Source organism: Drosophila ananassae, chromosome XL, assembly GCF_017639315.1.
Source record: "Drosophila ananassae strain 14024-0371.13 chromosome XL, ASM1763931v2, whole genome shotgun sequence".
Classification (NCBI taxonomy): domain Eukaryota; kingdom Metazoa; phylum Arthropoda; class Insecta; order Diptera; family Drosophilidae; genus Drosophila; species Drosophila ananassae.
In genome coordinates, this window is record NC_057931.1 from 6,172,976 (window position 1) to 6,187,864 (window position 14,889).

Below are 14,889 nucleotides of genomic sequence, written 5' to 3' on the forward strand. Positions count from 1 at the left end.
TGAGCGGAATACCTCAAACGATTTGTGGATCGATTGCCAGTAATTCTGCATCAAAATCCCGACAAAAAATATTTTTTGAAAATTTTTCAATTTTTTGTGGGGCATCCCCTTCAAAATCCTGGATTTCCGTACTTGGCCCACGTCCATAGCTATATCTCGGCCATTTCTCATCCGATCCTTAAGCGGAATACCTTAAACGATTTGTGGATCGATTTCCAGTAATTCTGCATCAAAATCCGGACAAAAAATATTTTTTGAAAATTTTTCAATTTTTTGTGGGGCATCCCCTTCAAAATCCTGGATTTCCGTACTTGGCCCACGTCCATAGCTATATCTCGGCCATTTCTCATCCGATCCTTAAGCGGAATACCTTAAACGATTTGTGGATCGATTTCCAGTAATTCTGCATCAAAATCTGGACAGAAAATATTTTTTGAAAATTTTTCAATTTTTTGTGGGGCATCCCCTTCAAAATCCTGGATTTCCGTACTTGGCCCACGTCTATAGCTATATCTCGGCCAATTCTCATCTGATCCTTAAGCGGAATACCTTAAACGATTTGTGGATCGATTTCCAGTCAATCTGCATCAAAATCCCGACAGAAAATATTTTTTGAAAATTTTTCAATTTTTTGTGGGGCATCCCCTTCAAAATCCTGGATTTCCGTACTTGGCCCACGTCCATAGCTATATCTCGGCCATTTCTCATCCGATCCTTAAGCGGAATACCTTAAACGATTTGTGGATCGATTTCCAGTAATTCTGCATCAAAATCCGGACAAAAAATATTTTTTGAAAATTGTTCAATTTTTTGTGGGGCATCCCCTTCAAAATCCTGGATTTCCGTACTTGGCCCACGTCTATAGCTATATCTCGGCCAATTCTCATCTGATCCTTAAGCGGAATACCTTAAACGATTTGTGGATTGATTTCCAGCCATTCTGCATCAAAATCCTGACAGAAAATATTTTTTGAAAATTTTTCAATTTTTTGTGGGGCATCCCCTTCAAAATCCTGGATTTCCGTACTTGGCCCACGTCCATAGCTATATCTCGGCCATTTCTCATCCGATCCTTAAGCGGAATACCTTAAACGATTTGTGGATCGATTTCCAGTCAATCTGCATCAAAATCCCGACAGAAAATATTTTTTGAAAATTTTTCAATTTTTTGTGGGGCATCCCCTTCAAAATCCTGGATTTCCGTACTTGGCCCACGTCCATAGCTATATCTCGGCCAATTCTCATCTGATCCTTAAGCGGAATACCTTAAACGATTTGTGGATTGATTTCCAGCCATTCTGCATCAAAATCCTGACAGAAAATATTTTTTGAAAATTTTTAAATTTTTTGTGGGGCATCCCCTTCAAAATCCTGGATTTCCGTACTTGGCTCATATCGACAGCTATATCTCGACAAAAATCCAATTCAAACGAGAGGAAAGTATTGATTATGAGTGAAAGAAAACGTACAACTGAATCAATAATACAAAATGTTATAATAAAAAGTTAAATTCAAAATATGAAGACAGTTATTAACATTTATTACTTTTGTTACCGCTTCACATTGGCTTGCTTTAAAAAACAGTCAGGTGAGGTCGTGACAAAGATAATTCTTGTTTTTTCAACTCTTTAAACCAATAATTTTAAAGGTTGCCCTCCAATAAAACTACAACCTACTTTTTCTTTAGAAGATTTATTTCCAATAACCACCAAAACACCCAGTAACTTCATAGTTTTTTTTTCTATTTTTTTGTTTTAGTTTTAGTTTTTTTGTTTTTTGTTTTTTACAATTTTTTCGCAACCCATTAAATTATTTTTTCTTTTAGCGAGTTGTGTGTTTGTATTTAAAGTTTATTTAACTGGTATGCTTATGCTTTTCTGTTCGTTCCCAAAAAAATAAAAAGTAACAAATGGAAATCAGACCGAAATCATTATATAACATCAATCACGAATCCATTTAACTGTATTTTGTCCATCTATATAATCTGGTACATAATGCCATAGTTTCTTTCCTTTAGCAGAGTTTTTAAGATTTATATTCGCTTTCTTTGGCAAGTCGATTTCTTGGTATCTCAGTGTTTATTTTTATTATATATTTTTCTCATTAACACTTGATAGGATCGATTGCTTATCAACATCAACGTCCATTAAAACTAAACTAATTTTTACAAGGACCGAAGGGTGTTATTCAAATTCATATGCGATGATATGCGCACTAAAAACTTAATCCATACAGTAATTGCCCTTCTTTAGGGAGCTTCGTGATGGCCACAAAAAATATATATCATATTTTCCAAGAAAATACACAAAATAAAACCAAAAACAGTTAAGAGTTTATTGTGAAAAGAAAAGTCAATAGAAATTTTTAGCAAATCAGTTCCATTTGAAAATGTATATTTATTTTAAAGTGGATACTGTAGACTTGCTCTGGAATTGAATTTATTGCAATTAAATTTTTACTCGCCTCTTTAACCATAATAATGATAATAACGGTAATCATAATAGTGTAATATATAGTTTATAGTATATAATCATAAGTTCATACGCAGCATTGTTAATATAAGTTAATTTCTCCGAACCATCTCGTATCCGCGACCTTTCATTAAACTATAGACATAACATTATGTTCTCGTAATCCATAATCCATAATAATATTTATACAGAAGGTGGTTTTCTCTGTTTTGTAATATTTATATATATTATATATTTTTATTTTTTTATTTTATTTTTGTCGTCACGTGCTCACAAACAAAATAAATCAATATATATAGTTTAGTAGATACAATTACGAGTTCTCGCTACTGGCTACCGCTAATTCATAATCCATAATTCTGGGCTTGGGGGATGTATCTTATTTATTTTATAATTTTTAGTTTTATATTCTTTTTAGTTACTCTCACAGAAGTACAAACTAGATCAATGTGGCCCCTAGTGTGGGTTACATCGTTATATCGTCATGCATTTCCTGTTTTGCTCCAGCACTTCTTCATAGACTAAAGACAAAAAAAAAAAAACAAATAAAAATATGTAAAAATAAAAATAAAAAAAAAAATTGACACATTTAGTTTTCTAGGTGTAAACACATCCAGGCATTTTGGAGAAGTAATGCTTAAAGTTTTTGGAAATCACCAATTTAATTGACCTCTATAAGTGCTGCATAGTGAAATATATTCACTTTTTAATTTAGAAATTTTCGAAAATATATATATTTTTCTGTGTAACTTCCAAATTGCCAGGATATAGTATATATTTTTTTTTTAATACAATTTCATATGTGCCAGATTCGAGGACTTGTCAACTAAGAGGGCTAGGCCTTTATCTAATGTATACATTATATATTTGAATAAATAAATTAGTTGCGATTTCAGTTAGATGATGTTCCATTCATTGAATTTCATTTCTTGTTTTTGTTAACATTTTCATATTCTTTACTTTTTGTTTTTAGATTGGCACATTATATTACATATCATACAAAGCTTCGCAATTAATTTTGTTCTCTTGTGAAAGATGAAAATAAAGAACTAAAGAATTCCTCAAGACGAGGGGGACAATACAACTACCAGTGTTGGGTAAGGCAAAAGTATTGGGTTGCTTTTGAATTTTGCTTGGCTCTAAATTTTGTTTTTAGTTTTGGTAAGGTTTGCTCTGGCTGTGTGTTTCGTGTAATAAAATGTAACCGCTTATCACATTCATAAAAACTTGATCAATTCTCTAAATATATAGCCGTAGGCATAGGTTAAATATAGTACATCGCTTAGTGCGGTTACCTTGTTTGAGTTAACTAAATGTTTTCGTTTCATTAATAGCACAGTGTAAACGCTTCTCCAATGTCTTCTTTTTTTCGACTCAAGGGCACAATTTAATTTTAATTTAATTTAATTTAAATTCAATTTAATTCAAGAGAAATAAACGTTTTGAACATTTTTCATTGTATGGATATTTTTCATTTCTTATTCCATTTTCCATTCCATTCATTCTTTAGCCTTTTTTTTTATATTTGAATAATTTTACTAGATTTTATTTTTTTTTTTTTTTGTATTTGGTTTCTTTAAGTTTTATTTTTTTTACTTTGTTTGGTATTCTTGCAACAACTACAATACATGCAACAGCAATTTTTGAGTGCAACATAAACGGTCTGACATTTAGATGGAACTCCCGAAAGATATTCGAAAGAGCATTTTCGAAAATCTCAACTCCTTGCTGTTTCATTTACTTTGGTATATATTTACTAGATTTTATGTAATTATGTGTGTATATGTTTTGGCTACTCATTTTTTTGTTTGTTTATTTTTTTTTTTTGGTTGTTTTGTAAACTTTGCAAAATCTTCATCACTTTTGATCTATTCAAAAAAAAAACCGAATATATTTTAGTTTGATTCTCTGAAATCTAGCCAAAAAAAAAATACATATAAATAAATAATTATATAATATATATGTGTGTTTTGTTTTGGTTTTGAGTGTTGTGTATATATATTTATGTATATAACTGCCGGTAGGGGTGTTTCATTGTTTGAATTACACATTTAATACTTAGATTTTTTAAACATTTACTTTATCAACTATTTTTGTATGAATGTGAATGCATTTTAGTTTATTTTTTATTCTATTACATTTATTATTAGCAAAAGAAATGCTTTTGATTTGACCTTTTGGTTTTTCTTTCTTGTATTTTTTTTGTTTTTTGGAAAATAAGTACCATATTTAGCCTGTATATATGCAGATCTAAGTGTTTGGGTTATGGGTTCGACTCTATCTTCTTGGAAATAGTTTTCTTTTTTATTTTTATTTTAAGCTATTAGGTGGAAAATCGGAAACTCATGTAAGTAGTTCACTTGAAACGTACGAATTTCTTGTTTTAATTCATTTTTCTTTTGGGGTTTCTGGGGGTAAAGACAGTGTATGAAAGTACAGTGCGTTTCATGGCTGTAAAGGTGTGTTCTTTTTCTTCACTTACAGACATGAAACTAACAGTTATATGAGAGAAATTAGTGGTCTAAACTTATCGGTGTACCGTTATTGTGTTGTTAGCACAAAATACCTATAAAGTATTATTTTTGGTATTATTTTTTTCTAATCTTTGTTTAGTTATTCAAATGAAAATTCAATGGATTCGAGAGAGGGGTTTATGCTTCTTTTTAATAAGCCCCATTTTCTTTTTTTTTTTTCACACACTCACACAATAATCTTTTTGTTTGTTTTTTATGCATAATTTTTCATGTCCTTCCTCTGACCGTTATAACGATCCTCTTACACAGTTCCAGAATCTTAAATAAATATAAAGCACAAAGTGTTGACTTTCCAGTTTTTTTTTGAATTCTAGTTTTTAAGTATATATGTTTATAAGTTATGTGTGTGTGGGTGTGAGTGTGGCTGTGTGTGTAAATACAGTATATAAAGAAGTATATATGTTTTGCTCCTATCCCATTCATCATTTAGCATCTTCTGGATTATCGTCAAATATATTCATTAATAGTTTGATTTTTTTTTTTTATTTTTGTGGTGCTCCCATAATTTTTTGAAATTTTCAGTTTTGCAATTTTTTAACCTTTGACCTGTGATCGTGGCATTTTTTTTTTTTAGGCATAAAACTCCGTTTTTCCTTGCGTCTTATAGGCCTCCTCCTCGATTTTGTACATGTCCATAAGCTTGATATTTTTTTTCAGTGTGTCAGCAGAGGTCGGAAGCGTTGTTGATTTCAGCGGCAGCGTGACAAATTAAATACAAAAACATTTCGCAAAATAGTAAACAAATTGTGTGTGTGGGATTTTTTTTTCAAAATGGCACAAAAAAAGACAAAGCAACAGGGCAAGTGTGTGTGTGTGTGTGTGTGGGAAAAAGACAAAAAGAGAGAGAGACAGAGATAGAGCAAAAAATATATATTTTTGTTTTAAATAGTTAATTTTTAAAAATATTTTTAGGGCGACACAGCAAACGATAAATGACAAGGCGTTAAGGGGCGTGGTGGGTTATTTTCTTTTAGACAGAGACAGCCAAATATTAATGAAGAAAGAGACAGCGAGAGAGAGACAGAGTGAGAGGGGTAGAGAGTAGTAGAAAGAGAGAGCTAGAGAAGTATTTCGATAGTAGAGCTGCGGGATTGGGGATATATTCCAAAAGGATCCATTTATAGATTTTTTAAAGACACCAAAAACATAAAAATCTTTAGAGAGACACATAGAGGAGTATAGTAACAAAGCTTCAATGGATAATATTAAGCATTTTATAAAATTTAACAGCTTTTCCACTTATATTTTGAGTCACAAAAGTACAGAAACAACATAAAAAGCCAGGATATATGGAAGAAATTAATCGAAAATGATTAAAAGTGTTTAAAAAACAATGTGGAATGTTTTTCAACCATTTTGTGCTCTTAACATATTCAGATATATGACTTTTGAGAAGGTTTAGTTTGAAAATAAATAAAATAATCTTATTTAATGATCATTCCACATTGAAATCTTTAAAAATAAAACCCAAGATTATGAAGAGGCGCCACACGATAGAACCAAAATGAAAAAAAAAACACTTAACAACAAATATATAGAAATATATAGATATGTATATCTTGAAACACATATGCATGTATATAATACACGAAATAGAAAGTTGTTAGATAATTACATCTTAGCGGTTAGTATGAAAGTTTAGCAGCTACTGACTGATCGATTACTTTTCGGGTTAGTACGGATGGGTTTTTGCGGTTTTTAGGTTGGGTTTCAAATCTTTTCTTGGTTATCAGTTATCGGTTATCGGTTTAATCGGGTTAGCAGTTATTTTGTTATCGGTATACGGTGATCGGAAGATGCATTCCCAGGCAGATACTCTTACTCTCTTACACATACACTCGTCCTCTTTCTCATTCTCTATCTCTAGCTCTTTCTACTTCTCTAGCTCTCTCTCTCTCTCTCTCTCTTTGAATTCTTCTGGGTGCTGGGATGCAATTCTTCACTGTGGTTATCGCTTTCATTTATCATGGCATTTGTTCAGTTATCGTTTATCGATTTATATCGTTTGGTTTATGGTTTTTGTGGTTTATCGTTTATCGTTTATCGCTCTCTAGCTATACAGATATATAGGTGTGGTTGTCTAAAGTACAGTCTCAATACTGGTTATAGTGTCGGTCTGCGGCCGAGTTTCGTTCAGTACCTTTTGCACATCGGTACTGAATTCCTCGATCTGCTTCGAATGGGCCAGCTTTAGCTTCTCCATGGCACGGCCCTGCTTAACACCAATTTGCTACAAGTATAAAAATTATATATATTATTTCCAGATAGTCCTGATTTTTAGTAAAAATATCCTTTTTACCTTCTTCTCTTCCATGAAACGCTTCACATTGTTCTGACGCTTCTCGCGCAGGCGACGATCCTTCTCGTTCTTGGTCTTCAGCGTCTTGTCGTTCTGCACTTCCTTGGCGGTGTCGGCCGAGGTCTTGGCCTGCTTGGCATTCAGATCCTTGATGTCCCTGAAGAAAAACAAGAAAACATCTAAGGAGTATCCTCATAGAGTCAACTAAAACCCTTACCTGGCATGTCGATCCTCCAGCTGCTTGATCTGGGACGCCTGAACGGTGAGCATCAGGGCCTTCATGGCATCCTGCGAGTCCTGGACGTGCTGGCGCAGCATGTCCCACTCCTCCTTGCGGTGCCTGGCGATCATGTCCGTCCACTGCTTGGTCTGATCGTTGATGGCATTCTTAATGTTGGCATCGTTCCGGATGTCGTCCTTGCTCTTGCCCTTGATGAGCTTGTCGATGGCCGCGTTCTGGGTCTTCTGGACGGAGGTGCGCTCCTTGGCGTGCTTCTTTCGCAGCGTGTCCAGCTCCTTGATCTGCTTCTTGCCGACCTTCTGGAAGCCCTTCTCCTGGCGCAACGACTCCAGCGTCACTGGCTCAAAGACCAGAGGCGGTTCCTTCTTCTCCTCCTCCTTGGCCTTGCCAGCGTCTCGGGCGGCACCGCCGCTCTGCTCCTCAATGCCCAGGGCCTTCATTTGCTCGTTCTGCTGCTTGGCCGCTCCGGCGAATCCTCTCGGATCCGACAACATGGCCATAAAGTCCTCAAAACCATCAGGTACATAGATCTTTAGTTCGATATTGACGAACAACATCGGCAGGGACATGGGGAAGTTGGCCTCCGTACGCAAGGACACGTGGCGATAGCCCGCCTGCAGTCCATCCAACGGCAGGATACGCTGGCCGATCATCTTTCCGCTCTCCTCATACACTCCGAACCTGAGGACGGCCAGATCTGGGAGCACTACCTTACGGAACACAAAAGCATCCTCATTGTAGACCGGGTTGAGTCCGTTGTTGGGCACCAATCGGGTGCGGAACTCCTTCTTCACCGTGTCCGAGGGCAGGCCGAACATGTCCACCTCCACGTAGGTGCCCACCTTCTTGTCCGACAAGAACTGTCCGGCTATCACCTTCACGGAGCACTGGGCCGCAATCACACCATCCACGGGGGCATCGGCAAATGGATCAAAGTCCTTGTCGGCTCGCCGCATAAAGTCCGGCTTCAGGAGATAGCCGCATCCTCCATTGTACTCGAACTTGCCCTGGTTCAGTTGCATCGGCAGATCGGAGGTCTGGAAGTTGAGGGACACCATCTGGCAGCCGGCGTTCCAGAATACCTGCGGCATGTAGTTGGACGAGTCCGCCCGGGTGCCCTTCGGGTAGATCCGGGACATCTGGCGCTTATTGTAATTGACAAAGTCGATGGAGCTCTGCTTCAGATAGTTCATGCCCGCCGATTCCGCAAACGATGACATGTTGTGGGCAATGTTTTTCTCTGTGGATGGAGGGATAAGGGGTTATTACTTATTCCATATGATGCAGAAATCGACCCACAAATTCCGCTTAAGATCCCCAAACTTTGATTCCTTACCGATCGCCTTGTCGAAGCCCTGGAACTTGATGGGCTGGGCATAATTGACCATGGACGATAGCCAGGGGTGCACGTTGGTGGTGGATCCACTGTAGTTGGCGGCAGCTGCCTCGGCCTCCGCGCCACCGCCCCCCTCGGCGGCCGCACCCTCGGCGGCGGCTGCCTCCGGAGCTGGGGCAGGGGCGGCGGCCGCCTCCGGGGGCTTGCCCGCACTGGCATCCTCCTCCGGGTCATCATCCGTCTTCAGCTCGCCCTTCAGCCAGAGCTCCAGCTCGACCTTCTCCACCTCGGGCTTCATGCGCTTGTTCTTGATGAGGATCTTGCGTTTTAGTTTGCATGGCGGCGGCAGCGGTAGTCCTGGATCCAGCTGCAAGGATACTCCGAATAATAAAGGATAATTAAGGATAGAATTGGGACAACCAACCGGATGGTCCGCCAGCGGCTCCTTCAACAGCAGGTCGCCGAAGAAGTCATCACAGTATTTGGCCAATTTGTATTGCTGGGCGCGGTTGCAGTGGTTCTCAAAGGACAATATCACCGGATACTCCGAGGACACGAAAGCGCAGTCGGCAATCGCCTGGATGCAGTCCTGAAAGTTCCAATTTATTTATTTAAAAATTGCACAATCTAGAAATAAGGGAAAGACCATACCTTGAACAGGATTTCGGTGCAGTAGGCATGTCCGTGAGTGACAATCGGCTCCTCGTCCTCGCCCTTTCCATTCCAGCAATCGAGTTCCACGCAGCGACATCCTGCCAACAGGGTCTGGCGGTACATTTCCACGGAGCTCTTGCCGCCGATCTGTCGACCGGACAGGTAGGTATTATGCGAGCTATTTATGTAGTAGTGGGCCAGGGGCTGGTCCATCTCCATGTAGAAGTCCAATCGGTCGAGGAACACTGGGGCATTCTCATCGGACATCAGGTAGCGCTTGAATCCATCCAAAGATAGTTGAACTGTTCGGGTTTAATAATTAATTATATTAATTAATTGCTAATTAATTGTGTAATTTTTATGATTACTTACCACTTTTCTTTTTCTCCTCATCCAGCTCGTAGTCGTTGATGATCTCCGTGCAGCGCTTCTCCTCGTAGAGAGGATACAGAATCTCATTCATTCGAGGATCTCGCTGTTTGTCGTTCATGAACTGCACAAACTGCTCTAGACTAATAAAATCTTGTTTGCCTTTGGTGCTGTAATAAGAAGAGTTAATTAATTTATTTATTTTATGGAATTTAGTTTGAATTTCAGGGAAATAGAGGATGGTATGTGATACCCGGTACTCGGAGATTTTCTTCCCTTTTGGCTTTAAAGATTAATCATAGAGAGAGAGATTAATTATATTTCATTAATCCTTAATCTATATAGAAGTGTCTGATAAACTCCTATATTTCAATTAGATATCGGGTATCATATAATATACTATAACCCTCATATATAAATCAAAAGTATTAAAAAAGCAATACCATCCCACTTACATAGATGTAAACAGCTCCTCGATATCGTTTCGTGGACAGACCTTGTGGTAGAGGGCATAGAACTTGTCGAAGGTGAACTGCTCCTTGGTCATGGTGGCATTCTTGTCATCCGGAAGTCCTGCATCCTTGATGCAGGTGTAGACCAGTTTCTCCGTCTTGCCCGAGGCGAATGTTTTGGCCAATGTCTTAACCGGAATCTTGCCGCTTTTCTCCACACAATAACTAAGACGCATCCAACTAGAAATTTTTGGAGAAAAATAAGATTTTTAAATTAAGAAACTATTTTTAAAAATATAAAGAAAATGCTAAAAAGGATAACAGGGATATTGGTGAGGATAGACTGTGAATAATACAATACAAATACTAACAACTTGAGAGATAAATATTCACACTTACCTTCTTCGATTTCAATTAACTCTTCAATCTATTTACGATTTTGAAACAAAATTATTTACAAAATTGAAACTAATATGAAATTATGGCAAAATTAGCCACGAAATTGGCCAGAAGTGGCTGCCAAAATAGTGCGCCTCTTAATCAAGTTTTAATGACTGTTTAGTGGCGACTCTGGATCGAATTCAAAATTGATTAGCAATCGAGTGGATGGGAAAATGATTAAGAGCACTCATAATTAATCAAGTTGACTGGCAAGCCATCTGTCAGTCAATATATTTGCATTCCAAGGTGGTGCTTGTGTCGGTTTAGTGGGTCTACTAGTGGGTCAAGTAATTGCGTCGAGTGACGCATAAATAATGCAATCAAAAACAAATTGCAAACTAGGACAACTAATTTACAATACAAACATGCCACACGGCTGGGGCGCCACACACACACACACGACACGCCCCCTTTGGGCTGAGGGCTTTAGGCCAAGGTGTTGCCACCTTGTTCTGTTCTGTTCGTTGGTTAAAACGGCTGTTCGCTCATTGGGATGCACTTTGCAACTTTTCCCAAACCCATCTAACCTCTTTTAAACAGTGAGAGAAAAGTTTCAAAGAATCTATTAATTTTTATATAATTTTAAAAACAATAAACAGATAGTAGTGACTATATTTTCTTAGTTTTTTGATACAATTTGTATGGTAATTATCCTCCTGTTTTAATTATATTTTTCTCACTGTCTTGTGTAGGTGTAGCTGGGCCCTACACCCACCCACTTTTCACACACTCGAGTTAACAAAACCGAAAGGACTAAAGGGTGGGCGAGTTCGAAACAGGCAACGCATATCCAATGAACCCACACAGTTCAATTCCCGCCTTTTATCCTGCTGCTGCTATTGCTCCTGCTCCTGGCCAGTGGCCATTGAAATGCATTGAAAGCATTCGAAGGACTTGGCCAAAGTTTAGGCGTTTTAACCCAATTTTAGAGAGCCGGAGGAGGCTAGGTATGGATTTTATGCGAAAATTCAACACCCACGCACATCACCATCTGCTCTGCTAGAAAAGCCAAAAAAGCTTAAAACCCGAAACTTTAAAAGTCAAAAATGGAATGGAAGCTATGCTAGAACAACCTAAAAATATCCCCCAAACATAACACGCATTTAATTAAGCATTTAAAGTTTCTTTTGTTTCCCCACCAATATGATATTACCAGGAACAAGACAAAAAAAAGGACTCCCAACCACCTCCTTTTTACAAATTTGCGGGAAAATGAAGAAGAGAAACCCAACCCAGAATTTTGAACCCTTTACTTTTTCCATACTTTCACGTTTTGTGGGCAAAATGCAAATAAAATGAATTTATTTTATAATTAAAGTGAGGAGAAACCCGTAGTAGTATATAGTATATAATTAAAAATAGGGCGGAGATCCTGAGGGGTCTCGAGTTCCTGGCCTTGGATCGAATTGCACTTTTTGTTTTCCAACGAAGTTGAAATTCCTGGTATTGCGTAGTCGCCAATCAGGAGATAAATAGCATTGGAATGCGAATAATTGAATCGGAAAGGATAAAGTTTTCAAGGAAATTAAACAAAGTGAATGGGTTTTATGTTACAAGGGAAAGTTATTGGATTTTAAATTGTTTTTTTTTATACATTAAAAAAAAGGAAATACAAAACGAATGAAATGTTTTAATTTACTTACCAAAAAGGTTTTTCTTCAATTTAAGAAAAGATTTTTTTCTATTTTAAACTAGATTTAATGACTGTTAATATTTTAAATATATTTTTTTTTTTACTTTTTGAGTAAGCAATAATTGAATTTTTAGATATTTGTGTACTTTAAAGAGATTTATTGCTTCTAGTACCAATTAGATCATAAAGATACATTGTATTGATGCACTTTTAATATGAAACTCTAGCCTATGGTTTGATTTAGGGTCATCTTAAGAAGATTCATATATTTAAAGATTTTTTGGCCTTTTTTTTTGCTATTTTTTTTGTGTCATAAATTGTACTTACTGTTTCATTAAATTGGTACGCGGACACACATTTGTGGCGCGATTGTTATGCGTGATTTGACGCAACATCTTTTGCCAGCTCTTTTTTTTTGGTTTTTGGGTTTAATAGAGCAAAGAGAAAGAGTAAAGAATAAACGGCAACAAAATCAACAATAGGAGAAAATAGAAAGTAGAAAGTGGAAAGAAGAAACAGCATGCAGAAACGAGGAACAAGAACAATCGATGCAATTATGTACACAGTGTAATCGAGTGAGGTGCAGCAAGTGGAATTAATGTGGCAAGTCGAAAGGATACAGGACACAGGATGCAGGATGCAGGACACAAAAGGAAAGTGTGGGCGTTAGAGAGGGAGAGTCAAGAAAAAGGGCTGTGAAACACGCCCACTTACTGTTTCCGCAGACACATCATGGGGCAGATATTGTTCGCTTTGACATTATGTGTGATTTTTCGTATGCCATCTAGCCAGATCTAAAAGAACAAACAGATACGAGATACGGAATGGTTGGGTCATTTGTTTTCAGTGTATTTTAGCCAACTAGGATGGACCTTAAAGGGTTTATGTAGGTTTGACACCACACTGCGTATGAGTAATATTGGCTAGGGATTTCTTTGGCATTTTTAAAAATATTTTAAAATAATAAATTATAAAAAAACAATTTAATATTTATTTTTAATTTTTCAGTTGGTTAAGTCTACCTTATGAGAAGCGAGGAGGAGGGCGCTATTATTTAAATTAATTTGTTCTTTTTTTTTTTTTCGTATTTTAATACTTTTGTATTCATTATTTTTGATTTTTGGAATATAGTTTCTTAGCTACACCTCATGAGAAGCGAGGAGGAGGGCGCTATATTTTATAAAATAAAAAATAAAAAAAAAAAATATTAATTTTTGGAGCTTTTAAAGGGAAATGGCTTGGAAAGGCTCCTCGTTCTTAATCCCGTCAGTGTCATGCCTTCTTGACAAACAAAATATATAGATATACTTCAATAAACAGATATATTTCAATCAGCCAACCTGTTGACTGGAAAACTCACCTTGGCTGTTGCCGCGTCTGGACAAATAACATGATGATATGTTATGTTGATATAGTCCGTATTCGAGCAGATCGTGAGAGATCGCTTATCCAGTTCCGGTATATTGGTTCCGTTCTTTTTTGTCACCTTGTCGAGTATCTTGGGATCCTGTAAGGGATAAACAAAAAAAAAGAGAAAAAATAAATGGAATTCATTAGTCCTTGGTGAAATAACAATCGGCCAGTTTCAGCCATTTGAATGCAATTTGGCGCAGTGGCAGCAGCAGTAGCAGCAGCATCAGCAACAGTGGCAACATCATCGGAAAACATTAATCTCCGGTGGCATCATTAATCAAGACCCAGTACCCAGTACCAGTACCAGGAGCCCCGCGAAACGTTGCAAGAGAACATTTATCAACATTTGTGCAGCATTCGGGCTGCGAAACAAATATATTTTCCTCCAATTTCCCTTTCACGTCAACAACAATTAAATTCCCGCCCTCCGTTTGTGTATTTTTGCCAAACAATTTTCCCTTATTTTCACTCACTTCAATCCTGCCTGCCTTGCCGTGGTGAGCCTTTGCCCAAAATTGATTGTCCAATAAAATGCAATTACACGATTTTTAATAAAAGCCTTGAACGCTCTTCTGAAACAATAATCAAGGAGAGCAGGAGGTTGAGGAGCCTTTACAGAGGATTGCAAGGACAAATTTAAGCCTTCATATTATGTTGGACTTGTACGTGGTTGATTTTCCCTTTTTCGTATTTAATTGTGGAGCATGAGTCGTAATTTGATGTGATTTCTTTTGTTATTTTATAGGCAGTAGTGACAGCAAAATAAACGAATATTCAATATTGTTTGTGGCTTGTTGTTTTCGATCCAATATAAATTACAAAATGCTTTCCCTTTCAAAAATTAATAACAGAGATTTTGTTTAAAAGAGTGTATTTTTATTAAGAAAGTCCTTGAAGCGAGATTTAGGTCAAAAAATATAACAATAATGGCAGGTGTGAAAGGCTTATGACTGTTTGTGACAAGGTTTGTGACTAAACTATTATAGTAGACTAGTATATAATATTAATCCAGCTTGTCTTAAATTATGTTTGCAATAGTTCTTCTC

The 14,889-nt window shown here is 37.0% G+C and overlaps 1 protein-coding gene across 9 annotated transcripts in view; it reads right to left on the reverse strand.

The window, feature by feature from the left end:
- Positions 1–1,676: 1,676 nt before the first annotated feature.
- Positions 1,677–14,889, reverse strand: part of LOC6502215 (1-phosphatidylinositol 4,5-bisphosphate phosphodiesterase) — a 54,612-nt gene continuing 41,399 nt past the window's right edge. For 4 of the 9 annotated variants that reach the window (XM_044717157.1, XM_044717158.1, XM_044717159.1 and 1 more), the window contains 11 exons: positions 13,791–13,937; positions 12,758–12,837; positions 10,360–10,596; positions 9,908–10,074; positions 9,533–9,837; positions 9,306–9,470; positions 8,882–9,248; positions 7,522–8,785; positions 7,305–7,461; positions 7,146–7,235; positions 1,677–5,644 (listed from right to left, as the gene is read on the reverse strand). In XM_044717157.1, coding sequence (XP_044573092.1) covers positions 5,576–5,644; positions 7,146–7,235; positions 7,305–7,461; positions 7,522–8,785; positions 8,882–9,248; positions 9,306–9,470; positions 9,533–9,837; positions 9,908–10,074; positions 10,360–10,596; positions 12,758–12,837; positions 13,791–13,937 — 3,048 coding nt within the window. In that variant the 3' untranslated portion in view covers positions 1,677–5,575. Of the gene's footprint in view, positions 5,645–6,620; positions 7,236–7,304; positions 7,462–7,521; positions 8,786–8,881; positions 9,249–9,305; positions 9,471–9,532; positions 9,838–9,907; positions 10,075–10,359; positions 10,597–12,757; positions 12,838–13,144; positions 13,225–13,790; positions 13,938–14,316; positions 14,568–14,889 lie in introns of those variants that run through there. The other 5 variants (XM_032452922.2, XM_014904477.3, XM_014904478.3 and 2 more) reach the window with 5 other exon arrangements.